This window comes from Aureobasidium pullulans, assembly GCF_000721785.1.
Source record: "Aureobasidium pullulans EXF-150 unplaced genomic scaffold scaffold_1, whole genome shotgun sequence".
Taxonomy (NCBI): Eukaryota; Fungi; Ascomycota; class Dothideomycetes; order Dothideales; family Saccotheciaceae; genus Aureobasidium; species Aureobasidium pullulans.
The window spans coordinates 44137-68376 of NW_021941021.1; the positions used below are offsets into that span (position 1 = coordinate 44137).

The 24240-nt window shown below is 51.6% G+C and overlaps 12 protein-coding genes across 12 annotated transcripts; 5 read left to right on the top strand and 7 right to left on the bottom strand.

The window, feature by feature from the left end:
- Positions 1 to 102: 102 nt before the first annotated feature.
- On the bottom strand, positions 103 to 1305 carry M438DRAFT_401250 (alpha/beta-hydrolase; the record flags this gene model as incomplete). Its single annotated transcript, XM_029909524.1, has 1 exon — positions 103 to 1305. One exon carries the CDS (start codon positions 1303 to 1305, stop codon positions 103 to 105), a length of 1203 nt encoding a protein of 400 aa, XP_029765247.1.
- A 925-nt stretch (positions 1306 to 2230) lies between these two features.
- On the bottom strand, positions 2231 to 2734 carry M438DRAFT_401251 (uncharacterized protein; the record flags this gene model as incomplete). Its single annotated transcript, XM_029909525.1, has 2 exons — positions 2231 to 2550; positions 2600 to 2734. The coding sequence occupies 2 exons, from the start codon at positions 2732 to 2734 to the stop codon at positions 2353 to 2355; spliced, it is 333 nt and encodes a 110-aa protein (XP_029765248.1). The 3' UTR covers positions 2231 to 2352.
- A 41-nt stretch (positions 2735 to 2775) lies between these two features.
- On the top strand, positions 2776 to 5451 carry M438DRAFT_340897 (uncharacterized protein). The gene is made up of 2 exons (XM_029904362.1): positions 2776 to 4997; positions 5046 to 5451. The coding sequence occupies exons 1-2, from the start codon at positions 2982 to 2984 to the stop codon at positions 5358 to 5360; spliced, it is 2331 nt and encodes a 776-aa protein (XP_029765249.1). The 5' UTR covers positions 2776 to 2981; the 3' UTR covers positions 5361 to 5451.
- A 384-nt stretch (positions 5452 to 5835) lies between these two features.
- On the top strand, positions 5836 to 6639 carry M438DRAFT_350525 (uncharacterized protein; the record flags this gene model as incomplete). Its single annotated transcript, XM_029906654.1, has 1 exon — positions 5836 to 6639. The coding sequence occupies one exon, from the start codon at positions 5836 to 5838 to the stop codon at positions 6637 to 6639; it is 804 nt and encodes a 267-aa protein (XP_029765250.1).
- Positions 6640 to 6662: 23 nt separating this feature from the next.
- Positions 6663 to 7802, bottom strand: M438DRAFT_93 (uncharacterized protein). The gene has a single exon (XM_029910401.1). The coding sequence runs from the start codon at positions 7566 to 7568 to the stop codon at positions 6720 to 6722; it is 849 nt and encodes a 282-aa protein (XP_029765251.1). The 5' UTR covers positions 7569 to 7802; the 3' UTR covers positions 6663 to 6719.
- Positions 7803 to 8680: 878 nt separating this feature from the next.
- Positions 8681 to 9759, top strand: M438DRAFT_308192 (pyridoxamine phosphate oxidase family protein). The gene is made up of 2 exons (XM_029902331.1): positions 8681 to 9143; positions 9211 to 9759. The coding sequence occupies exons 1-2, from the start codon at positions 8751 to 8753 to the stop codon at positions 9562 to 9564; spliced, it is 747 nt and encodes a 248-aa protein (XP_029765252.1). The 5' UTR covers positions 8681 to 8750; the 3' UTR covers positions 9565 to 9759.
- Positions 9760 to 10027: 268 nt separating this feature from the next.
- M438DRAFT_401255 (uncharacterized protein) lies at positions 10028 to 11268 on the top strand (the record flags this gene model as incomplete). Its single annotated transcript, XM_029909526.1, has 2 exons — positions 10028 to 10577; positions 10683 to 11268. 2 exons carry the CDS (start codon positions 10028 to 10030, stop codon positions 11168 to 11170), a joined length of 1038 nt encoding a protein of 345 aa, XP_029765253.1. The 3' UTR covers positions 11171 to 11268.
- Positions 11269 to 11354: 86 nt separating this feature from the next.
- M438DRAFT_308195 (uncharacterized protein) lies at positions 11355 to 13248 on the bottom strand (the record flags this gene model as incomplete). The annotated part of the gene is made up of 3 exons (XM_029902332.1): positions 11355 to 11959; positions 12037 to 12855; positions 13049 to 13248. The coding sequence occupies 3 exons, from the start codon at positions 13246 to 13248 to the stop codon at positions 11446 to 11448; spliced, it is 1533 nt and encodes a 510-aa protein (XP_029765254.1). The 3' UTR covers positions 11355 to 11445.
- A 2626-nt stretch (positions 13249 to 15874) lies between these two features.
- Positions 15875 to 19404, bottom strand: M438DRAFT_286138 (WD40 repeat-like protein). Its single transcript, XM_029901580.1, has 3 exons — positions 19119 to 19404; positions 16432 to 19059; positions 15875 to 16381 (listed from the first exon to the last, which is right to left on the bottom strand). Exons 1-3 carry the CDS (start codon positions 19229 to 19231, stop codon positions 16057 to 16059), a joined length of 3066 nt encoding a protein of 1021 aa, XP_029765255.1. The 5' UTR covers positions 19232 to 19404; the 3' UTR covers positions 15875 to 16056.
- Positions 19405 to 19463: 59 nt separating this feature from the next.
- M438DRAFT_286140 (uncharacterized protein) lies at positions 19464 to 21648 on the bottom strand. Its single transcript, XM_029901581.1, has 3 exons — positions 21180 to 21648; positions 20337 to 21119; positions 19464 to 20286 (listed from the first exon to the last, which is right to left on the bottom strand). The coding sequence occupies exons 1-3, from the start codon at positions 21334 to 21336 to the stop codon at positions 19634 to 19636; spliced, it is 1593 nt and encodes a 530-aa protein (XP_029765256.1). The 5' UTR covers positions 21337 to 21648; the 3' UTR covers positions 19464 to 19633.
- A 295-nt stretch (positions 21649 to 21943) lies between these two features.
- M438DRAFT_200 (uncharacterized protein) lies at positions 21944 to 22809 on the bottom strand. The gene has a single exon (XM_029899331.1). It carries the CDS (start codon positions 22541 to 22543, stop codon positions 22001 to 22003), a length of 543 nt encoding a protein of 180 aa, XP_029765257.1. The 5' UTR covers positions 22544 to 22809; the 3' UTR covers positions 21944 to 22000.
- A 265-nt stretch (positions 22810 to 23074) lies between these two features.
- On the top strand, positions 23075 to 24106 carry M438DRAFT_370324 (uncharacterized protein; the record flags this gene model as incomplete). The annotated part of the gene is made up of 2 exons (XM_029908180.1): positions 23075 to 23109; positions 23167 to 24106. The coding sequence occupies 2 exons, from the start codon at positions 23075 to 23077 to the stop codon at positions 24104 to 24106; spliced, it is 975 nt and encodes a 324-aa protein (XP_029765258.1).
- Positions 24107 to 24240: the final 134 nt, after the last annotated feature.

A 24240-nucleotide genomic window follows, 5' to 3' on the forward strand; every position in this document is an offset into this window, starting at 1 on the left:
ATATTGATGATTTCTTATTATGACTATTGCTGCCGAGATTCTACATTCTCGAGGCAGTCATTATGTGATTACATATACATAGCTTTCTTGGAGTCTCAGAATTTAGTATCTGTTTTGCTTCAAGAAGCTGCCGATGAACTTGTAGGCATCCATGGCGGTGTAGTGCAAATTGACACCGTGACCAGTGGAAGGAGCAAGGTAGTTGTCCTTGGCCATAGAGGCAGGGTAGAGAGCGTTAACAGCAGCCTCAGCGAGGTTCATGGGGTAACTGCAGTTTCCGAAGCAGAAAGGCAGATCAGCAGCACCATTGACAATGGCAACGGGACCGGTAAAGTTCATGGCAGGCGAGGCGATGGCGGCCTGAGTGAACAGCTCACCAAAGGTGACGGAACCCTTGGCGGCCTCACCAGCGGCGAGGATCAGAGGGTCGAAGTTGGGGGCGCGGAAGAAACCGTATTGGTTGCTAACGGCGGAGTAGTCGACGAGGTAACCGTTGTTCAGTCCAGCAAATCTGTAAGGCTGATTCTGAGAAGCGATCTGCAAGTTCAGTGCGGTGACGAAAGCGGGGATGGCGGTCTGGTTCATTGAGAAGCCGGTAAGGATGGCAGCGTCGAAAGTGGTGGGGTGCATAGAAGTAACCGCTTGAGTGATGGCACTACCGAAAGAGTGGCCGACACCGATGACGGTGCTGAAGTTGGTGCCTCCGAACTTGCTGTTACGGAGAGACATGGCGAGCTGGTTTGCGATGCTGACCTCAAGAGGTCCCTGGACGACCTGGATGGGGTCGGGAGTGGAGGACAAACCAACACCGAGACGGTCGTAGCTGAAAGTAGCATAACCCTGCTCGATAGCGTAGTCGACGTAGCTGTAGCCCGCGGCAAAGTCCCAGTAGTAACGATCAAAGCCAATACCGTGGGTGAGGAGCTGAACCGAGCTAGGAATAGTGCCGTTGGCTGGCATACAGAGGGTAGCACCAATACTGTAGTTGCCCGAGACGTTGTGCATGCCTCCCATAATGCTCTGTGCGAATGTTGAACCCTGAGTAATGTACTTCAGGAAGGTGTCGGTTACATCGGACTCGTTGGCAGGGATGCTGAAGTTGAACATGACATTCTCAGCCGATGCCATGACAGGAACATGTCCAGAAACACAGATGGCAGCACCACCACGCGAGGGCTGAACGGTGGGGTTCGAGAAACCAGAAGTCATGGGAGCGTCGATGCCTGCAGGAAGGGCACCGCCAACACTGTTGGAGTACTGCGCGGCAGCAAGGCCGGCGAATGTGAGGAAAGTCAGAGCAGTCATGATGGTCGAGTGTGTGATGATTGATCTGTTGGAAAGCAGTGGGAGTTCATGGTGGTGTTATATCGAGCTCACGGATCATGCTCGCAATGTGACGTCGATGGTGAATCAAATTCAATTGACTTCATGATCATGATTTGGAATATGGCGTTCAAGCAGTCAACGGTACACTACAGATGTCGTCGAAACTTCTTCTTGGGTGAACGCGGGATGTATGTCCGCGTAGTACGGCAATATCGGTGACGTACCTTTATGGGGTCAAACGGGAGCTAAGGGTTATGCTCTTTCCAACCTCACCTCTTGTTCGAACATTCAATGCACGCAAGAAGCTTATAGATCAATTGACTTCTGTCAGATGAGAGCATAGATATGTCTTGTCAGGTGCGACGGATTAGAAAAAAATCCTCAAGAGCATTCTGCTCGAGATCAAGAATTGTTGAGGAACTCAAGATGTGGTGGAAGGAAGCCATTTCCGCGGGAAAGTGCGGAGAATTTGGGAAGCGATCCTTCGATAAAGTTGAGCTTCGATTCTGGCGAGACAAAAGTGACGTGAAGCAACGGTGAATTTGGAAACTTGAGGTTGACCAGATATGGAAATGTCCGAATTGCGATGGTGATCAAAATGTCATATGGCATTCAGTTGTTTCCTCTATGTATTGTTGATGGGCGCTCGATCATAAGCGGCGGGCAAACGCATGCTATCTCAGGGGGGTACAAAGCAGATCAGCAGTCATCTGCAAAGACATGTAGAATCGGCGTTGCTGCTTTATCACGGCGAGTATCTTTGGCTTCAAAGCTGCTCCTCGGCGAGAGAGCAGGGACAGGCACTCTCAATTCGAGCACTTCTTGACATGACCCGAAAGCTGCTCCTCAGAAAGAGCGACACATAGTTGAGTGAGCATCTTCTTCGTCACTCAGGAGAGGCGGTGACGGGCTATGTGCTGCATCCTGTGCTGTTCAGGTTTTGATGTCGTGAATCGTAAGTTCATGAAGCGAGTATGCCTTTTACCGAAGGCAAAGGGTGGCTCTTATCAGAAGCAAATCGAAAGCTCAGATGTATCTGAACATGTTGTTCTTGACTGATCGCTTCATCGATACAGGAACACCATCCTCGTACTCGACACCGGCATCACCGCCGTCGCCGGACATGCCAGCCATCTTTTGGCGAAGCTCATGATCCAATTCAGCTTGAGTCTTAGGCTTCTTCGGTGGCTCAGATTGTACTTGTTTGGCTGCCTCTTTCTGATTCTAGCATAGTCAGAAGCTGTAAATGGGTATGCTGCCATGAAGGACTCACATTATGCTGGTCAGCTGGAGGGGAGGCGGATTTAGAGTTTGAGCTAGCCAGACGAGTCTGCCTGACAGCTGGTGCTCGTAGTTTATGAAGACTCGAGAGGGTCTTCTGAGATGATCTGAATGATAGCAACGACATAGTTACAGCGTAGGATTATGGAAGGTGAAAGGCGTAGGAGGTACTCTTTTCATCATTCTGTAAAGCACCACGCACTTCGCGGCAAGCTCAAGACGTCACAGGCAAGTCATCGTCCAACTAGTCCCGGGGGAGACGCTTTCACGTGACTAGATTGCGAGGCTTGGCAGTCTCGAAGCCGCAATTCACTATTCGCAGCGCCCAAGTCAAGATTGCTATCGACAAAGCTATCACCTTCGCCGTCGCCAGTATGCCCGTCGTCAAGGGAGGAGTCTGGACCAACATCGAGGACGAAATTCTAAAGGCAGCCGTGTCCAAATATGGACTTCAGCAATGGGCACGAGTCTCTTCGCTGCTGGCGCGCAAAACTCCAAAGCAATGCAAGGCGCGATGGTCTGAATGGCTGGACCCCGGCATCAGGAAAATCGAATGGACCAAGGACGAGGATGAGAAGCTTCTACATCTGGCCAAGCTGATGCCTACGCAATGGCGCACCATCGCACCCATCGTCGGACGAACTGCTACACAATGTCTGGAACGTTACCAAAAACTGCTCGACGATGCAGAGTCGCGTGAGAGCGATGAGTTTGGACTTGGAGGCCCCGCCGGCGGCGAAGCTGCTGCCCCTTCAGCTGAAGATGTACGCAAGCTCCGTCCTGGCGAGATGGATCCCGACCCGGAAAGCAAGCCTGCTCGACCCGACACAATCGACATGGACGAGGATGAGAAGGAGATGTTGAGCGAGGCTCGCGCTCGTCTGGCCAATACTCAGGGAAAGAAGGCAAAGAGAAAGGCAAGAGAGAGACAGATTGAGGAATCAAGACGTCTAGCTGTGCTGCAGAAAAGACGCGAGTTGAAGAATGCTGGAATCAACATCAAGGTCGTCACAAAGAAGAAGGGCCAGATGGACTACAATGCAGACATTCCCTTCGAGAAGGCCCCAGCCCCTGGTTTCTACGACACTGGAGAGGAGATTACCACAAACGAACGCGAGCGCGATGCTTTCGACCCCCGCAAACAGCAACTTCAACGCAAGAGACAGGGAGATCAGGATGACAACCCCGAGGATCGCAAGCGTCAGAAGAATGACAAGGGTGGAAACCAGGCCGCTTTTGCTGCAGCTGCAAAGGCTGGTCGTGAACAGAAGCTGCGTGAGGCTGAGCGTAGCAGCAGACGTCGCGGACTGGTCTTGCCATCTCCCCAAGTCAGTGAGGGAGAATTGGACGACATTGTCAAGATGGGAATGGTCGGCGAACGCGCAAACCTACACGCTGGGCAAAGCGACAACGAAGCCACCCGTGCTCTGATTGGAAACTACTCGGACATGGTCGGCTCAACGCCTCTCCGTACCCCTCGCGCTCCACAAGAAGAAGACCGCATCGCCAATGAGATTCGCAACGCAAGAGCAAGGACAGAAACACAGTCTGCACTGCTTGGAGGTGACAACAATGAGCTGTATGAAGGAGACGCCACAACAGGCTTTGGAGGTGTCGCTCCTAGCAAGCAAGCAACTGCTACTCCCAACCCCATGGCTACCCCCTTCCGTCAGAATGGTGTCGCCGCAACTCCCCGTGGCCCCGGCGCTACCCCTCTACGCACACCTCGCGACACATACGGCTTGAACACTGGCGATGGTATGCAGATGATTGCACAAACACCACGAGACCTCCGCCTACAACAGAACGCCCTCCGAAACGATATCAAGAGCAAGCTCTCAGCACTACCGAAACCAAAAGAGATGGACTTTGAACTTGAATTGCCTGAAGAGCAGCAAGAGGTCGGTCCTGATATTGAGATGAGTGAAGAGGATGCTGCTCGCCGTGATGCTAGAAACAAGGCGGCACAGGACGCACTTGCAAGAGCAGAGTTTAAGCGACAGTCACAAGTCGTACAACGGGGTCTACCACGACCGAGCGTGGTCGATCTTGATGCCATGTTGAAGAACGCTGCAGAAGACTCAGACTCGATCAAGAGCAGTATCAATCAAGAGATGGCCCAGCTTATCGCAAACGACGCGCTCAAGTTCGGCAAGGCAAAGGTTAGAGGTACTCATAAACCCACACAAGCATTCTCAGATGATGAAGTCCAACGCGCGCGTCGTGAAGTTGCTCTAGAAATGGGCAAGGATGAGAGAGGCCGTGCATTGCTAGTGGATGGCTTCGGAGCCGCCTGGGAGAAGGCACATGAACGCGGCATGCTTCCCGGTCTTGCTGGCTATGCCGAAGATGAGATTGACGAGCACCAGCTAATGATCGAAGCTTTCGACGTAAGCCCCCTCAAACGTTGCGGATTGAACAAAGCTGACCTTTCCCAGAACATCCAGACCCGCATCATTTCATCTGCAGAAAAGGGCAATACGCTAGAACAGAAATTGGCAAAGCTCCATGGTGGTTACGTGATCAGATCAAAGACCTTGCGGCAAAAGATCAGCGAGGCGGCGGACTTCTTGGCAAAGACAAGTATCGATGTTGATGTCAAGAGGATTGCAGCAGCTGCTGAGGAAGCTGGTCTCAACGATCGCTTGGAGAAGATCAGAGATGAGGTCAATGTTGTCGCCAGGCGTGAAAGAGAGGCCCAGGGCATATTCAGAGAGAGGAAAGAGGAGCTGAATTCGCTTGTGGCAGCATAGATGGACATGACTTCATCCAAGCAAAAGACCTGTTATGTATAGCTTGTATACCCAAATTCTGAGACGACAGACCCGATTGTGGTCAACAATATTTCCATCGTCTCCCTTGCCGCGTCGTGGTACAGACGCGTCGAAGGATGCTTGCCGCGTCAGCCTACCTATTTGACCACACCTTCCTAATTCTGCTGTGTCTGCCTCATGGAAACACGCCTATCCTCGCGTTCGATTCCGCTTATCGTGTTGTTGCCTTGTATCAAATACCACAATCTAGGTCGTTAGTAAGCTATCGCTGACATAAGAAGTGACGATCAACCCCACTTCCCTTCGAGCATCTTTCGACATCATCATTCCATCTCAGCTCCTTATTCCCGCCAGACCAAACAAACGAATCCCTAGAATTCCACCCTTCTGCTTCAATCAAATCTCCTACTCCAATACACGGTGAACAGTTTCGAGTTCTATACACAACGCAGATATGGCATCCGAACTCACCTTCCACGACTTGACCTCCAAACACTGGCCTGCCTCTTGGTCACCATTTACAATCCGCACAACACTCTGCCTCAACTATCTCGGTCTCTCCTACAAACACAATGAAATCTCCTACCCGGATATCGCTTCCTTCCTTCCCACCCTAGGCGTCCAAGCGTCTGGAAAATCCACAGATTTCACTCTCCCCGCTGTAACGTTCCCGGACAAGACGATCATGGAATCCACCGCCATTGCCGAAAAGCTCGCCTCTACATCTGCAGAGTTTGGGAAAAAGTTGTTCCCACAGGGTGAAAAGAGTATAGCGGCGGCCAAAAAATTCGACACCAAAGAAGTCTGGGGTAGGATTTTCACGGCGATGGCGAAGGAGCATATTCTTCCTTTCGTGCCTGCATTTCTAGACGACAGAGGGAGAGAATATTTCTACCGCACCAGGGAGGAAATATTCGGTGGCGGTTTGGATGAGATGAGGGAGGGTGCTTTGGAGGCGGAAAAGGAGCATGGTCTGCAAGCGAAGATTGAAACTGCTCTTGTGCCGCTGGTGGAGTTTTATGGGGAGTTGGATATGCAGGGGAGTGGTGAGGGTGGTGTGTTTGCTTTTGGAGGTGGGCGGCCGCAGTATTTGGATTTTCAGGTTGTTGCTTTGGTGCAGTGGTGGGTTTATGCTAGGGGTGGGAAGGATGTCAAGGCGGCTTTGGAAAGTGTCGGTGGTGGAAGGTTGGCTAAAGTCATGGAGGGATGTAAGGACTTGTTGAAGCCTAAAGAGGTGGCTGCTTCTGTCCATCTGTAATGGAAAGCAAACATACATTCAAGTGGCCTTTCAGTCAGGACTTCCTCCAGACACTATAAAAACCAATCATCCCATCATTTCTATCGTTCCCTACACACTCTCAACACTCTCGTAAGGGATTGAAAAATGGCGGAAGAAATTTCTGCTATGCGACGTCGCAGCTTGATCTTCAAGTGTGTAATGTCATGTGAAAATTCTTGCACGTACACCAAAGTTTCAGTCCGCCACGGGTGGGATATCGGCATCCAACACAAATGTGTTTGACCTTGTCCTCGTACCGGACCGGAATATAGTCCTTCCAGATGAGATCGTTGCGCGCCCAAGCCTTCCTCTTGATGATCTAGCAAACAACACACGGACAGCTCTCGTCCGAGCGCAGCCACACTCGCGGAAGAATTTTGATGTACCCATGTGCGGAAAAGACTCGATTGACGATAGTGGTCGTCTTGAGAATAACGCTTCCGTTCATCCAAGCGTTTGGCCTCCTTGTTTGCCAGAACCCAATCCGGATCTGCGGTCTGTTTGGCTGTATAGCGTACTCTGCTCATCCGCACGGATTCACGGAATGCTTCACTTTCTATAAACTTCCGTTTCTTGTATTCTTTTTGTTTGAGAAGCTGAGCTTTCCGTTTATCGGGATCTTTGCTGAAGGAAGACAAAAACGCTTTTTGGAGGGGTGCCCTGGCACGAAGCAGAACTGGTTTATGTACTAGCTGTGAGAAGAAACCTGTGGTCCATTGGATGAGCGGCGGCATGATTGTAGGATTATGGAGAGGCGTCGTCATTGGTCGTGTTTGACAGGGTATGCAAGCAGTTTGGGTGGGAACGCTAAAGCCTATGATAGGGCCCGTCCAATTACACGTTTTTCGACAGTGGACAATTGTTGTCGAAGGATGACAGGTAAGAATAGCATTCGAGGTACAAAACATCGAGGTGTCTTTACGGCTTCGGCTCTTAAAACTCCCGACCCAAGCTTTCCAACCGCCAAGGCATTTCCTCTCTGCCAAAAATCAACATCACTTCACCAATTTCAACTCCTACCTTATCAGCAGTCTTTCTACAACAAAAGAACATTAAACCACAAGTCTAGCGCTGCCCCACGGGCCCCACGGGCAAAAGTAACGACGCCTGTGTGATTCGAACACACGCTCCCGAAGGAAATGCCTTAGCAGGGCATCGCGTTAACCACTCCGCCAAAGCGCCTTGTTGTTTATCCCGAAATTGGTTAGATTTCGAAACTGGATGGGGAAAGAGCGCGAACTCCGGTATATGAAGCTGCAAGAAAGACACCCTCATGACCGCAATCAAGGTGTGAAGTCGGTCTTGTCTGCTGCAAACTTGAGAAATTCGTGATACACAATCGAGATCAACTCATACTATTGATCAGAACACAAGTCTCATGATGAGAAGAGGCATGGGCGCATTGCGGTATTGTGTGGGGAGTAGAAGAGAGAAAGGTGTGAAAGGAAAAACTTTTGTTCAAGTTGAAATTTCTTTCTACCCATCACAACGGCGGAGATTAACTTTCAGGCCACCAAACCTCTCCTCTGATGCTTTGCGATCATTCGTAGCATTGGTGGGACCGCGATATCTGGAGTAGTTGTAAAGCACTTGTTTACACTTCCAATAAGTTTCTTGAAGAACACCATGAATATGCAGCAGCGTCAGACACTCTACTCACGTCGCATCAACATTCAAGACCTCGAGTATCTTTTCGAGCCTGCAAACGTTTTTCTCGTCCTACATAGGCATTGAGTAACTACAGCTCCAAGTCAAGGCAAGTTTTGGCAGTTCCGCTTCGACATAGCCCGGCGGTAGATATTTCGAATGGTTAGATTACTCGTACCGAGAGTACTCCATCACTGACTCAATTGCTTGAGTCATCATATCTGAGTAGCAGTCGATTACTTACAGATTCGTGTTTCCACCAAGTGCTCTCAGCTCATCATCGACATACAACGTCCGCAATAGCCGATCCCGAGCAAAAGCGGGGTGAGTCACTTCAAGCTATCTGCCAACTTGCATGAATAATCACATTCATACCAGAATCTGCGAAACATCGTCTCGTCATACATTGAGCATAGCAACGAACCCAACATATCTCACTCAGGATGGTCAAATTCTATCCATCGCTCTCCACAGAGCTCAGCGACTGGTGCATGTCGCAACCTCTCTTCTACATCGCCTCCGCACCTCGCTATGGCTCTCACATCAACATATCGCCAAAAGGCCTTCCTTCAACAACCTTCTCTATTCTTGGTCCTAATACAGCTGCTTACATCGATGCCACTGGATCTGGAGCCGAGACCATTGCCCACCTCTACGAAAATGGAAGATGCACGATTATGTTTTGTTCATTTGACAAAAGTCCGAGGATCTTGAGACTGTTTTGCAAGGGTAGAGTTGTGGAGTTCTGGGATGAAGAGTTTGGCAATTTGACGAGGCAGATGGGGATGGAAGTGCCAGTTGGTGCGAGAGCGGTGATTGTGTTGGATATATTCAAGGTAAGAAAAATCATCATCAGATCGGGTCTCTGGTAGTTTTGAGAACCACCATACTCAGCAATCATAGGTCCAAACATCTTGCGGCTATGGCGTACCTCTCCTCTCCGAGACCGACCAACAAAAAGGCCTACTCGACCGCGAAACACTAGGACACTGGGCCGGCAAAACCGTTTCTGACAACAAGATGGTTGACTACCGAGCAAAGAACAACGCATACAGTCTAGATGATCTCCCTGGCTTGAAAGCCGGAAGGAGAACAAGAGGCGAGTGGATTTGGACAGGCGACGCACGAGCTTACTTGACAAGACTGTGGAATCAGATGGACGCCATGGTGATTGGATTTGTGTTTGCATTCTTGTTCATTGATGTCTTGTTCTTGTTCAATATTCGGATTAATGGAGTATTTGCGGATTGGAGGTGATGATGGTGTCAGTCAGTGAGGCATCAGAATTGCTACTGTGAGTCCGCAATCAGCTTCGAGGATATCACTCATTGATTAGTCGTTTTCGAAAACATCACATTCTAGTTGGACAGTATGGAAGAGTGAAAGAGAATTTGTCTCAGATGTGTTGCTGTCCAGCGTCCTTTCTTTGTTATAGGAGTTGTTTACTTGTGCAAGATTACAACACCTTTTTATCCTTCACTTTCCATTACAGTCTTGCCAGTGTGAGTACTTTACAGACCTTTCTCGCTCTCACTCCTGGTAGGCATCGAGTGTCTTTGCTTCGGTCTTGAATTCATTGAACTTAACTCAGCACAAGTAAATTCCCTCCCTTTCAACACTTACTTACAACACGGAGTTATCTTCGCTGGAAGCTTTATTCATCTAAGCTTCTCATAAATACCTAGTCACCTCCTTTCTCTTCGTCATCATCTTCTTCAACATGGAGGGCGCTACCAACAACCTCCCCAACATCTCCAAGGACACTACCGTGGACAAAAACATGGACAACAACATGGACAACAACATGGACAACAACATGGACAACAACATGGACAACAACATGGACACTACCATGGGCGACAGCGAAATAATCAGCAACATCATCGACGGTATGGGCAAGGCAGATTCTGAATCTCGCCCTCCACTTTACGGCATCGGCTTTACTGAGTGCGGCGCCGGAAAGTCGACCCTCATCAACGCTATGACAACCAACCTCGAGCCCAAATCTCCCAACGTCACCATCGACGGTATGGGCAAGGTTGTTTCCGATTCTCCTTCTCCTCTTTTCGGCGTCAGCCTTGCTGGCTGCGGTGTCGGAAAGTCTCAACTCATCAACACCATGACTACCAACCTCGAACCCAAGTCTCCCAACGTCACCGCTCCAACCTCGTCCCCTCCATCAGAGAAGAAGACCTCTCCCATCGCCAACAGCATCAGCAAAACTTCCAAACCAATCGGCATCATCAAGAAAACCAGATCACTCACTCACAGTACGTCTGCTTCTCTCATCCTGTACCATTTCACTCCCATCACTCTCCCCCTACCACATTTCCATGCTGTTCTCACGCGTTATCCTCCTTCTGACATTGGCTCAGCAAGCCCCATCACCAAACCGACCACTAAATCGGGCGCTCACTCCGCACCTACTGTCTCCAATACTTCGCCATTCATGCGTCTTCCCGCAAACTTGCGCAATAAGATATTACTCGAAGCTTTGGAGCCCGCTACCACCACCACTGCCATTGCCACCACCGCTGCTTCAACCTCCAACACTTTCGCCGATAACTCCACCAGCAGAAGCAGTAGCAATATTGCCACCATAACCTCCCTGCTATCTCTGAACAGACAAATCCGCACAGAGATCCAAACCCTGATGATTGCAAAAGCCAAGACCACCTCAAAGCACAAGGATACTGGTGAGGATCATATTGAGACAAAGGGTGAGAATGATGACAAGGCGAAGGCGGAAAAGGAGATGGAAGAAATGACCAATATGTTAAAGGGGAATTTGGATTTGCATGCGGAGATGGGAGGTGATAATACCGAGTTTGAGGGGTTGGTCGCTGAAGCTATGAAGGGGTAAATTTTGCATCGCCGGTCCGAGGACGAGAGTTGAGGAACATTGAGGTCGGACGGAGGACGGCCAAGAGAGGAAGGGAGCAAGAATGAAGAAGGAAAAGGAAAAGTCAAGAAGGGGAAGTGAGAATAGCAAAAAGACGAATTTTCCAACGAAACAGGGATGAATAGTGAGGCCGAGAGAGATTTCTCATCTTTCAATCAAAAGGAGATTTGCAAAAATTTACTCATCCCTAATCCACTTTCCTCGACCTCTGCTTTCCTTTCTATTCGCCCTCCTCATCAACAATCCAACGTAACAACAACAGCACTACTCCACTCGACATCCAATCTCACAACCCCTTTCCTATCGATCTTAACCCTCTCCCCACAAGTAACATTCCCCTGCCTAACAGGTTTCCCCTCCGCCAATTCATAATTATAACTATTTCCATCCCAAGTGATTCCCGTAACAGCATCACTCCCATTAGCGACCAATCTATGCACCGCACCACCTCTACAACAAGCAGGTAGTTGGAAAGTATGGCTTTCCACGGGACGAGGGAAGGAAGTGGTGTAATTGTTTGCGGTGGTGTTGTAGGTGTGTAGGTCGACGATGAGGAGACGAGTGAGTGTTTTGTCGATGTGGGCGGTGTAGAAAGAATTGTTCGCCGAAGAAGCAGGGAGGTGGGTTATTTTCAGCAGGGAGGAAGGGTGAGGTTTTGCCATCATAGCTGCGACGGCAAGGTTGCCGTAGTAAGGTGGTTTTGTGCCGATGGTGGTGAGGTTTGTTTGGATGGGTTGCCAGGATTGATAGCTATTGTTGGCATGTCAGTTTTGTCGCCTTTCTATATCCCAGAGATGTAAACAAAGCAGAAAGGTGATGTGTCTTACCGATAATTGGTTCCTTGATGCATATGCGAACGACTGATGTTCTGAGATGCAAGATAGACATTCCAATCAACACCCCACAACGCAGCGCCAAAACTGTTGGAAAGTCCGGGACGTCCCTGTCTCGCCAGCGAATTGTGTTCACCAAGGATAAACGGCACATCAGGATCCAAACCATTGCCCAGAGCCTTGATAGCCGCCCACTCCCTGAGTTGGTCTCCAGCTTTAGCAACAACATTGGTGTGATTCATCAAGGTCCCCTGCAAAGTAATCCCCGGACTGGTAGAAACACCCATATAATTATGCGAAGAGATCAAGCCGATATTGTCGTTTTGGTCCAATCCGTTCTTCCAAGCTAATACCGGATCCAAGGTGAAGAAGTCATTTGCGGGACCCACGCCTGCGAAACTAGGGGCCATGAATTTTGTGTTGGCGAGGGAAGGGCATGCTGCTTTGACGGCGGAGGATATTGCCGTGGTGCCATTGAGCCATTCTTCCACGTACGCGGCTTCGGTGTAGTTGTGCGGGCGGTAGCCGGAGGAGACGAAAGGGTCAGGTTCGTTGCCGTATTCCCAGTAAGCCAAGTCACTGCCGATTGCTTTGCAGGCATAGGCGGCAGAAGCGAAAGTAGCTGTTCTAGCGGCGGAGGAATTCGCGCCCAAGTTGAAGCCATGGCTGTATTTTGTTCCTTTGGGCATGGTCTTGTAGGACTCAAAGAAGGAAGGGCCGATTGTGATGATGGTCGGATAATCGCTGGAGATGTTTGGACGAACTATACCGAGAAGACCAGTCTTCTGGGATGCATCGAAGATGGCAATATCTCTGGGTTCTGCGTCAACATATATTTGAACGATCCAGTCACAATGGCATCTTACTGTGTGTTGCCACCCACACGAGCAATCGGCAAAGAGCCTTGTAGATTACCGATATTGTTCAAGAGGTTGTATGAGAACTTGTTCGGATACGAAAGGTTGCCTTGAATGGTCAGTGTGAGTTTTGCACTGTTCGCATAGACAGGTTAATCTTACCAGCAAAGTCGGGCCAAGAAGAAAGCTCAAAGGAGTATGACACAAACGAGTCCAAGGGAATGCCAGCATTGCTGGGTGCTGACTCCGAAAGGACAATTGACTTTGGCTTGGAGGAGACTGAAGCAGCCTCTGCTTCCAGCAAAGCAGCAAGGCACCACACAAAGAGGGAGCGAGTGTTGAGGAACATCTTGATTGGTTGATTATGTATACCACTGCGACCATCCAACGATAATATATACAACAAACCGGCAACGGAAAAGAAGCCGAGAGCTTGTATGGCAATTGACAGTGCATGAGTCTGACCGTATGCATCGCGTATCGTCCTCGGATCTGCGCTGGGTATGTGGAGGGTGGCTGGGGTAGATGCGGAGAAGGTGGGGTAATTGGCGGAGTTCTATTTATCCGCAGTCAGTTCTTCGTCGGCCTCAAAAGTAACATGTCGGGACCACTTATCAAAAAAGAATTGAGCCACCCAGTCTTCCGAAGAAAAGCAGGGTGGCATAGCGCACAATGCGCTCCAGACAGCCCCTCCTCCACTTTCCGTCATCAACATCACAAACATATCAGTCATCAACCCTTCAACTCCCGAGATGAGTACATGGAAGTCCCGAAAGCGTCGATCTTCATCATAATCATGCCTTGTCCTCGTGCACACGGCGGCTTTTGAACCTGCGTCATGAAGGAATGATTACAGAGTCGATCCGTACAGCAGACAAGCCTGAGCTTTGATCCTCACTCGAGAGAGGTCCCGCACGTACGAACCAGCATTTGCAACTCTTCCACCACTCAGCGTGACTCTAGACCGTGGGTGAATGCGTTGGACGTAAGGCACGGCTCGAAGAACGACCGAGTTCCTCCTGCAGACGTGCTCTTCTCAAGGATCAGATGGCTGACGACCAAAACGAAGCAAATGTAATGGGGCAAAGCTTGAGAAGAACCATCGCTGTTCCAAGAAACTGTCCGGCCTTATCCATCGTCCTGATTCGATCTGGCATTGGCTGGATCATACACCTCATCACTTCACCAGACTTTGCAAGAACCTCTCGTGCCGATATCCGATACTCCCTCGGTGTGTTGTAGCGTTCTTCTCAGAGACAAGTCTTTGGTTTACTCCCCTAGCCGGTAAGCCAGCGATAGGGAGCATTGATGCGTAGAAACGCGAAGTGGACAAAGTACATCCGTAAAAACCACTTCCTTCTTCCTGGTAAGACCAAGCATACACTTGGGGAAGGTTTGATGCCAAACAGGACTTGGTGAGGAACCAGATACTGCAGGCGAGTGTGTCGGCGCTCATATGTTGACTCGGCGGTTGAAGCAGAGACTAATGATTGACGCGGCTGGTCAGGACAATGACGCGAAGGCTAACTCTGCCGGTAGCGGGTGCTATTGGCAAAGGCTTCCTGGCTGTGATAAAGAGTTACGATGGGTGAAAGACGGTCGTGAGAGTATCACAGTAGAGCGCGTACGGGAGTCTTGGTCTGTTGATCGGCAGGGTTGTAGACGACGGAGACACTGATCATGAATGCGTAACAGATTCCACCTTGTTGCAGAAGAGGAGTGGACATTGGGAGTACACCAACTGCAGGTCAGAGGTGGCTGAGAGTAGACAAAACATTGTGGAAGCCGGAGACTTTAGCATGCCATAAAGAAGACTGTGCCGCTCCTGTACCTCTGTGTGTGGCTTGACGACCTTGCTACGCAGATGAGTGCGATTCCGACAAGTGTAGTACAAGCATGTATTGAGGCACAGGAATTGGCGTGGTCTGTTTGGGAAGCATAACCAAGCTCTTTCCACAACGTCTAGAAGACTCACAGCCACCAGAGTTGCAGGCACCGAAGCGCGTATGGTGTTTCCCAAGGCCAGTCCAAGTCCAGGTGGAAATCGGTTGTTGCTGAGCAAGCGAATCCAAAGCCCTCTGCACGAGCGAACAAACACATGAAAGATCCCAAAGACGGTCCTCATTCGAGGTGTCCGACAAGCTTTCCCGACTCGTCCAAGCGCAATGCAGAACGGCAGACCAGGAATGCTGTCCATGGATGACCAGAGTATGTTGTCCAGCCAGCAAAATCGACGCGCGCCCTCTCCGAGAGTCTTACCAATACGGCGCATGATGATGTGGATTAAAGCTCTTCAAAAGAAAAGCACCGGACGTCGATGACTCTTTGATTCCCATTGTCGCAGTTCCTCGTGAGAAGAGAAGGCGACGCCGAAGAACTAGTCGAGAAACCGGCAACTTCCTGCAAAGGACGGCGATACTGAAACCGATGTATGGCTTAGGGTTAAGTTCCGAGGGAGATGCCCATTCGAAGTGCTTGAGTCCAACTCGGTCAGGGAAACCTTGAGACCGTGCTATGAGGCTCGGGATTATGACTTTGCTGGAAACGAGTAACAACGAACAGCTCTGGAGAGATATCGACCATGACAGTTGATAGATGCCCCCCGTGACTATGGAGAGAGTGAGACGCGTGGTGTGTGATGAGAGGGAGTAGCGGATGATGAGTTGAGAGTTTCCTGGAAGCCCGGGTCTACGATATCAGCAGTGGTATGACCAGTGTATTCAAGACCGAGGACAATAGATTTGGCGCAGCAGGATTCGAGAGACAGCTTGTGTGAGGAAAGAACAAAGGTGCGCGTGAAAGCAGCTCAAAACATCACCGTGGCTGGGCAGACGCGCCGGGAACGCCAAGACCTGACATCTCGCGTAACTCGAAATCACATGCCAAAACCATCGGCGACGACAATGATTCAAGAATTAATCATGAACAAAAGAGCTCACAATTTACGGATCCATGACCATCACACGCCTTCGCATAGTGGTAGAATGGTGGTTCCAGAGATTTTCTTCATTCAGATATGGTACATTACATACAGAAAAATTGGTCTGCAAAAACCACCTCGAAAAGGAAGAAGGGGTATTGTCGTCAGAAAAGGAGATGCAGAAGGATAAACAGCAGATGAACAAAAAAAGGAACAAGGAGATTATATGCACATCATTTACACCTGTGGCGCTGTGGGACTGTTTGACCCAGCTTCAGTGCCATTGCCCTCCGGAGTGGCGAAAGTCTCTGCAGAGTGTAGGATCTTTCTTCTACCGTTGGACTTGTAGTGCAGCAAAACGTCACCGCCACCTCGCCAGATGTGTGTGCGGATGGTCGCCAGTGTCATCTTTGGTGGTATGAGCTGGTTGTTGCAGTAGAGCTCGAGGTAGTCTTCTGCCGGCATGGCTGTAGCGGGGTCTTGAGCGGGCTCAATACGTTCGGCAACGTAGCCTAAGATCTTGCGGGCGCGCAGCATGCGGTTAGCATTGAGCCGGTTGTTGCTGAAAGGAAGGTTAGCATGTTTTGTGAGACGGAAATCAAATACACATACCCATCTGCAGCGATACTTGGCAGTACGTTCTGGTATGGCTCAAGCACGAAGCTGATCTTGACAAGATCCTTGAGCGGAATTTGGTTTCGCAACAGAGCATCACCAAGCCACATGGGGGCAACCTTCTCGATCAGGTCTGCCAGTTCACCCGTACTACCGACCTTGCCCTCGAAAAGATCTGCCACACCACCAGCCTCTGGGCGCTCTTCCTGGATCAAAATGGTTGTGTTCGGCGGTGGCTTCAACACTGGCGTCTCAGAAGGCAGTGACGGTACGATAGAGGTTGGCAACTCGACTTCTTTCGCTTGACCTAGTGCACCGCCAGCAGCATCCACTGCCGCGGCTCTTTGGACCTGCGCTTGTAGATGATCTTCGTAGGCGAAACGAATCTTCTGAATACAGCCAAGGAAGTTCTCATCAACAACACGCGAGTTGCTGTTGTCAGAGGAGCTCTGTGTGTCGGCCTCAGCCTCCTCTTTGGTTTCCTCTACGATGGCGGGCTTGTCTTTGTCATTTGCTGGAGCCTTGCCCAGCTTCTTCATATTGAATGACATGTTCATACGCAGACGCTTGCCAAACTTGGAAGGGGTATCGTTGCTATCTGCCGTCGATGCGTCCTCTGCAGCTGGCGTGGTCACAGCTTCTGTGGGAGTCTGAGGCACGAGCTTGGTTTCGCTGTTGACGTTTGTAGAGTTGGCCGTCGTTGAGTTGGAAAAGTAGTCACCGCTGATGGAAGATCTGTCTTGTGTTCTTTCATCCTCTTCAGAAGTAAGACTATCCTTTGTCAGGTTTGGAGACCCAACATATGAGGAAGCTGTTTCGGCGATGGATAAGCCAGGTGTAGCAAACCCGATGGTGTTGGTGTTCGTAGGTCGCAGTGTGTTTGTAGAAAGAGGAGCTGAGGGGTCAACCTTCCATCCGTCTGTCATAGCAGGAGGCATCTGTATACTGGTAGGGGCATTCTCTCGCTCCATCTTTTGCTTTTGAGCCTGCTCCAGTAGGTGCCTTCGGTACTGTGAGTCTCTTGAGATCTCTTCGCTGATGAGATTTGCGAACAAGTAACGAAGGATCCACTTGCCAAGATTGATGCGCTGATCCTCCTTGAAGTCAATCGTCTGTTCAATGTCGAGCTCATCGGCGTACATCTCTGCATCAAAGGCAGTGTGCTCCTCCAGAGTGATGGCCAGAGTTCCGGTCCGAGTGTCGACAGAGCACCAGTTAGGCACCGTCTCGACAGTTGTGACCTCGGGTTGGACATCCTCAAGATGTTTCTTGCCAAAAGACTTGATGGGGACACACTTGAGCAGATCCCACAGCAAGACTTCGCCAGCAGTATCCTGGGTCAAGACACGCTTGCGATCGTTGAGCATGATGTGCTTGACCAAGCCGTTCTGACCTTCAATAGCAAAGTCGGGTGTGTGTCTCAGGGGCTGCGTGTGTTCAACTTCGACCTCCTCGGCGTCTGGGCCGACCTCTCTTGCAACGGGTCTGGGGAAGAAGGCGGCGTTGCTGAGTCTGAGGACATGTTTCAAAGGGATAGGCTTTTTCGCGCTTGACGGAGGAGATGTTGGAGACGTGGGCAGAGGAGGCGAAGCGAGACGGTCGGAGGACGAGTTGACGGGTGGACTTGGAATCCTGGAGCGAGCGGTAGCTAGACTGAAGCGTTTCTGCTTGAAGCTGTCGAGCATGTCAATCTCGGCATCGTCAATGTTGACGTCGGCCCATCTGTTGATGGTAGGACGAGGGGTCGCTGTCCAGATGTAGTCGCCAGCAACGGCCAGCTTGTGGACGGCTGTGCCCTCCTGGCAAATGGCCACGCTCATGCCTTCTTCCAGCTCTTCACCACAGCCTCTGGTGTCTGTCTTGGCCACCATTCCGCTCTTGTCTGACGAATAGAAGACGGAAAGATCAGGGTGGTCGGACCACAGAGACCACACACTCGCGTCGTGCATGGTCAATGTGTTCATGCAGCGACCGGCAGTGACACTCCACACCTTGACCGTCTGATCACTGCACGCCGACATGACAGTGCAGCCATCTTGACTGATCAGAATGTCGCGTACGATGTCCGTGTGACCAACAAACTTGGTGATGCGCTTGCCCGACCGCGGGTCCCAGATGCGCACATTGCTGTCTGGACCTCCGCTCGCAAGGATAGAGTGTGTGGCCTGAAGAGCATACACGCTCGCCTTCTCTTGACTCAAGCCCGTCAAGCTCTCATCCTCGCTGACGTCGATGCTCAGTGTCTGTCCGGCACCATTGAGATCCCAGAGTCGGATACGACGGTCGAGACCTCCACTAGCGACCCATGAGGCGTCGGGAGAAGGGGCAGCTAACACCTTGACGTAGTCGCTGTGTAGGCCGATGGTCTGAGGTGGCATTGAGTCTTGCGCAGCGGGTCGCCATACTTTGACACTGATGTCTGAAGATGCCGACACCAGGGCTTGATTGGACTGGGCGAGGATGAGGTCGTTGATCCAGTGGGTATGCGCTTGCACCTGGTTGTGCAGGGTCGAGGCGGGCGACGGCGGGGGTTTCGCGTCGATGGCCGTGATCTGGTCCGACTTGTGGTTGACCTCGAAGTTGAGGTCCCATGCGCAGATGACTCCATCGCGTCCTCCTGAGTAGCTGCAGAGTATGCGTATCAGTGGGCTGCCTTGTCACGCCTGTCTCGATGAGGCACCTACAGGATCGAGTTGTCGCTGTCTACGGCGAGACCGTTGACGCCGAGACGATGCCCTCCGGCCGAGTTTGTAAGAGGGAGCACATAGCTGATCCTCTGGCGCGCTTTACGAGCCATGTCCACTGCTCTGGCATGTAGGTGCAATCGCTGCTTGATATGACCGTCGAATGCCCCGGTCCCGAGCGGCTCATGCCTACCAAGACCTGTCGGGCCCCTGCTTCCCCACGCCGAGGTCCAGATTGCGGGAGACCTGTCCAACCCCCGACGCTAGCCGCTTTGATCGCGCGGGCGAAACATGACACAAACAATTCTCAGCTCACTGATCAGAAGCTGAGGAGCGGAACACTTTGCTGCAAAATCAGGTAGAATAGGTATGCATGCTTTAATCCACATTACGAGTATTGTATCGTCCTTTTTCCACGCCAGAAAACGCCGTGCTCTTCGCTGTCGCAATAACCATAGAAACGCTGTGACCGTACCCTCATAATCTCAAATCTCCAGTCAAAACACTGTCTTCTCCTATCGGCGCTTCGCGTAAGGTGTCAGAGCTTCCTGTCCGGTCGCTTCGCCAGAAGGAACTGCCTGAAGGTAGTCACCTACAGACAAGTCTCTCATCGACTCTGTTGGTGGCTCGATTGCCTGCACTCTACGTTCGAGCTGCACCTTGTGGTAGCGCGACGATCCGACCACTCTACCGTTGGGCGCGCGAATGCGGAGCCCATCGTCTGCGGGGTTTGCAGAGCCAAAGTAGAAAGGCTCCGTCTGTCCAGCGAGGTACATCATGTCGTCAAGCGTAGGCGGGTGCACCCAGGTCGTCTCTGTTGTCGGAATGCCGTTACGCACGTATTCCTTGTAGTCGCCTTCGGTTCCAGGGAACTCTCTGGCTGTGAATCGCAGCGGCTCTCTTCCAAAGTTCGAGTCCTTTGGAAGCTTGGACATCATCTCAGCAATGAACCACTGCTGGTTGTAGCCAGTTCTGCCAGGAATCTCATCCGCCGAGATTTCCATCAGCTCGTCGCCATGTCCAGTGGGCACAAAGTGTCTTGCGGGAAGAACCTCGATATCGATGATGGGCAGGATACGGTGAAAGACGTCGTGGTTGTGAATTTCGCGCGTAATCACCTCTTCACGAATGTGGTGGATCTCCGGCTGCACGACCTCGTGAACGACAGCTGTATCGCGTCAGTAAGTGCTGTCATATTGCGTTCTAGAGTTGTCTTACCTGGTGCCCAAGTTTCGGTCACATCCGTGTCAACAGTGTCCTTGAGATTGACAACGCCCTCGAGTACAGGAGCGGCGGGTGCGTCCTTGACAAGGTAGTTGTGATCTCTGGGAAGGAACTGGCCAAAGGCTGGATCCTCGCTCAGAGCAGGTTGGTGAGGTGGAGCTGGAAGAGGCTTGTCCATGCTAAGTCTCGACCTCTGCTTTGCGCTCGACACGCTCTGCCTCCTGCCATCGACATTGAGGTCTCTCGAACCACGCACATTGTCAGAACCAACCGGCTTGCGCGAAACTCCTGATTGAGTGCGTTCGGGAACAGACGAGTATGATGATGTCGAAGACTGTCGCGACTTGTCGACAGATGATTTTGTGACGTTTAGTGGCGCAGGTGCGTGAGTGGGGCTGAGTTTCTCAGCATTCATAATGTTCCAGTCGGCGACGTCTTCTGAATACCTATCAGATTTGGTTGAAAGTGGTTGAGCAGCAGCGTTGTTGTGATTGAAATTGATCACGTTAGAACTTCTGCGAGCACTCTCCTTGGCTGCCCTGGTTTGTGCGTCCTGAGAGACTGCAGGGCGAGCGGTTGCTCCATCCTTGTAAGTGCTGGGAACCTCTGGAACGCTGGGGGCAACTCCAGCATTAATTTGACGCTGATCAAGACTCTTGCGCTTGCTGCCGTCGAGACTCTTTCGGGGAGAGTCATCTGCAGCGGGGGCTGATTTCCGATCAAACGACCTTCTCAGCTTAGAGCGGGATCGTGCAGAAGATGGCTGTGAAGGCTGATCTGTCATCAAGTCAGCCGTCTTTGTCTCAATTCCATCGCAATTCTCAACCGAAGCCGTACCGGAGCCAGAAACTGGTCTTTGGCCTTGTCGAGGTGATGCTTGAGGTGATGCTTCTTGGGGAGCAACCTCATAGCGAGATTGACGGGGACTGCTTGGAGGCGTTGTCTCATCGTCGTGCCTGTGGATCAAGCTCTTGAGCTTCTCGCGGAACGGCATCTTTTCGCAGGTGGTTATCTCAATGCGCGCGGGGAAGGAACTGGCCACTGAGAGGGTCAAGGGAGTATGGGATCAATATGCTGCTCAGGTGCCGTGCTGTAGGAGCTCTCGGATGCGATGTCACTGCTGTTTGGATTGTGTTTCTCTTCAACGTCATCTTATGACTTTTTTTCATAATAGGGAACTCACGCCACGCGCTAGGTCTGCCGCCGGTGCTTGTGGCGTCGGCTACAATTGTTGACTCTAGACTCTTGCTACACCAAGCCAGCATGCAGCCCATGTAACTACGTTTCGATGACACGAGCAACGTTGTTTGGTGCTCTCCGGCGAGGCCCATCGAACCAGCTGCACAGGATAATAATCTACCTGCATTATGTGTGTTCTACAAACGCCTTTTCCCCTTGACCTGCCATCAACATGCCTCGTACAACCGTAACCCGGGGAGACGCGTCCTGTAACGTTTAGATTCGATCCTTGTTCACGCAGGAAAGCTGTTGAACTCTGTCAGAGCTTCAAATTTTGGGAGCTTCTCGATGATGATGTGTGACGTCGAAAATTGCGGGGCACCAGCGATTGGCTGACGACGAAACAAGAGCTCTGTGCTTTTGTCCCTCTTCTGCTTTATGATCGCTGATTTGCGCGCTGGTGCATTTTCCGGCGGTTCTTAATCCACGGGCCGCCAAAGCTTCGATGCAGATACGCAATCTCGATCCCTGCTTTGCGTCTGGATCAGTGGGATTGCGTCGAGAAGCGACCAATAGGCGCCGCCTTCTAGCGAGCGTGTGCTGAATCCGTCGACGCGAGCTTTGTGTGCTTGCCAAAGCGAGCGGCTGCAATCAAGGAAGTGGACAGAACGAGAACGGGCGTGTTCTAGACAGAAGACGTCGCAATTAACTATTGGCTTCCATGGACGATCATTGCATGATTTGGCGCGTCGATCCAGACCCAAGCCGCTGGAGCTGTTTGTTTGCGAGGGGTCCTGGGTGGAAACGCACACGTATGAATTTTGTGTTTTACACATGATCTTCTGTGTTTTCCCTGAGCATCCGAGGGGACCGAGAAACTGTGAGGCTCTTTCTTCGAACCCTTGGGAAACAGCAAGGCTAGTGCAGGCAGGTTGGAAGTACCAGAGGTACCTAGCCACACGGTAGTCCAACGTCGCTGCTTTCAGCGTCATGGTATGCAGCCCTACTCGGTGCATGTCCATCGACTTCCCTACGCATCCGCGGGATATAGCGGGGTCGCGCTTGGAGCAGCACCGCCACGAGGTAAACCAAATCGACTCTGGCGGTTCGGTTGCCCCGGGGCGTCCGCTCGTGCTGTAACTTTTGGCGAATGCCCGGTGCAAGAACGGGTCCAAGAGTCAAGACACGACAGCTATGAGATCACCAACGGCTCTCATGATGGGTTGCACTCCGCTATGTGGCTTCTCACCCAAACTCTACGCAAGCATGATCACATGCTGTGGCTCAAGTCCAGATTAGCCACCGTTGTGGGCAGGAGCAGGGCAGGCTAATCGTCACCTCTGCCACTGCCTTGCAAAACGAGACGGATGATGTCAATCGAGCTGGACTGCAGCCGAAAGCTCCTGCCACAGCTCCTTACAAAAAGAGACTCTGTCGACGTCCTTCCCCTCTTCTCTCTTCCCATCATCACATCTTCCAACCAAACAACTCCATCACCTCCACACTACTTTCCCATAACCCTTTTCCATCAAAACTCATAACACATCATCACAATGGACTCCGCCAAGGCTGCCGTTAAGGACTTCATGTAAGCTATCACTGCCAGCTCCAAACCATCATCATCAATACTGACTATCATCCTCAGGGCCCGCTCCGGCCACCACGACACCACCGTCCACGAGAAGGTCGCCCCTGCTGTCACCCACGAGAGCCATCAGCTCCAGCAGCACGAGCAGATCCAGACCGCCATCGACAAGGAGGTTCACCAGGACCACTACCACACCTCCATCCAGCCCGTCAAGGACCGCGAGGTTCTCCCCGAGCAGCACCACCACAACCTTGCCGCCGTCGAGCACCGCTCGTTCGAGCACGGCAACGACGCCCAGGTCAAGGAGCGTCTCGCTGCCGAGGCTGCCCAGTTTAGAGACCAGCGCACCGAGGTAGAGGCCGTGCACTCTAAGTCGATTGCACCCACCATCGGCGGTGAGCACATCCACCACCACGTCCACGAGACCATCCAGCCCGTTATCAACAAGGAGACCATCGAGCCTCACGTTGTCCACACCACCGTCCCCATTCACGAGGTTCACCACAACGCCGCCCAGCACCACACTGCCTCTGCTCTTCCCGCCGTCTCCATGGCCGACTTTAAGAAGCAGGGTGGTGTCCTGACCGGCCGCGAGGAGCGTTACGATGGCTTCGAGGGTGAGCCCCGCACTGTTGGTGGCTCCCATACCTCCACCACCGGTATCTCCACCGGCACCGGCCTCACTGGCTCGCACTCCACCCACTCCCACGGCTCCCACGGCCACGGTCTTACCGGCTCTAACACCACCGGCACTGGCTTGACCGGCTCTAACACCACTGGTCGCGAGACCCTCGGTGAGCGCGTCCGCGAGGGCGAGCGTGACCTCAAGACTGGTCACTCTCACTCCACCACCGGTACCACTGGTGCTGGTTACGGTTCTTCCACCACTGGCCACAACTCTGAGATTGACTCCAAGACTGGCAAGCCCTCGCTCATGGACAAGCTCAACCCCATGAAGGACTCTGACCACGACGGCAAGAAGGGCATGATGGACTAAGCGTCTCGCCCATTGTACCTCATTGATACCACTGCTTCTTTGACTTTGAGATGATCGTCTTTTACGACCTCTTTCACGATTATGATGTTGTTTCCAGCGCTGGGAGTTCACAGCAGTCCTGTAATATACATAGC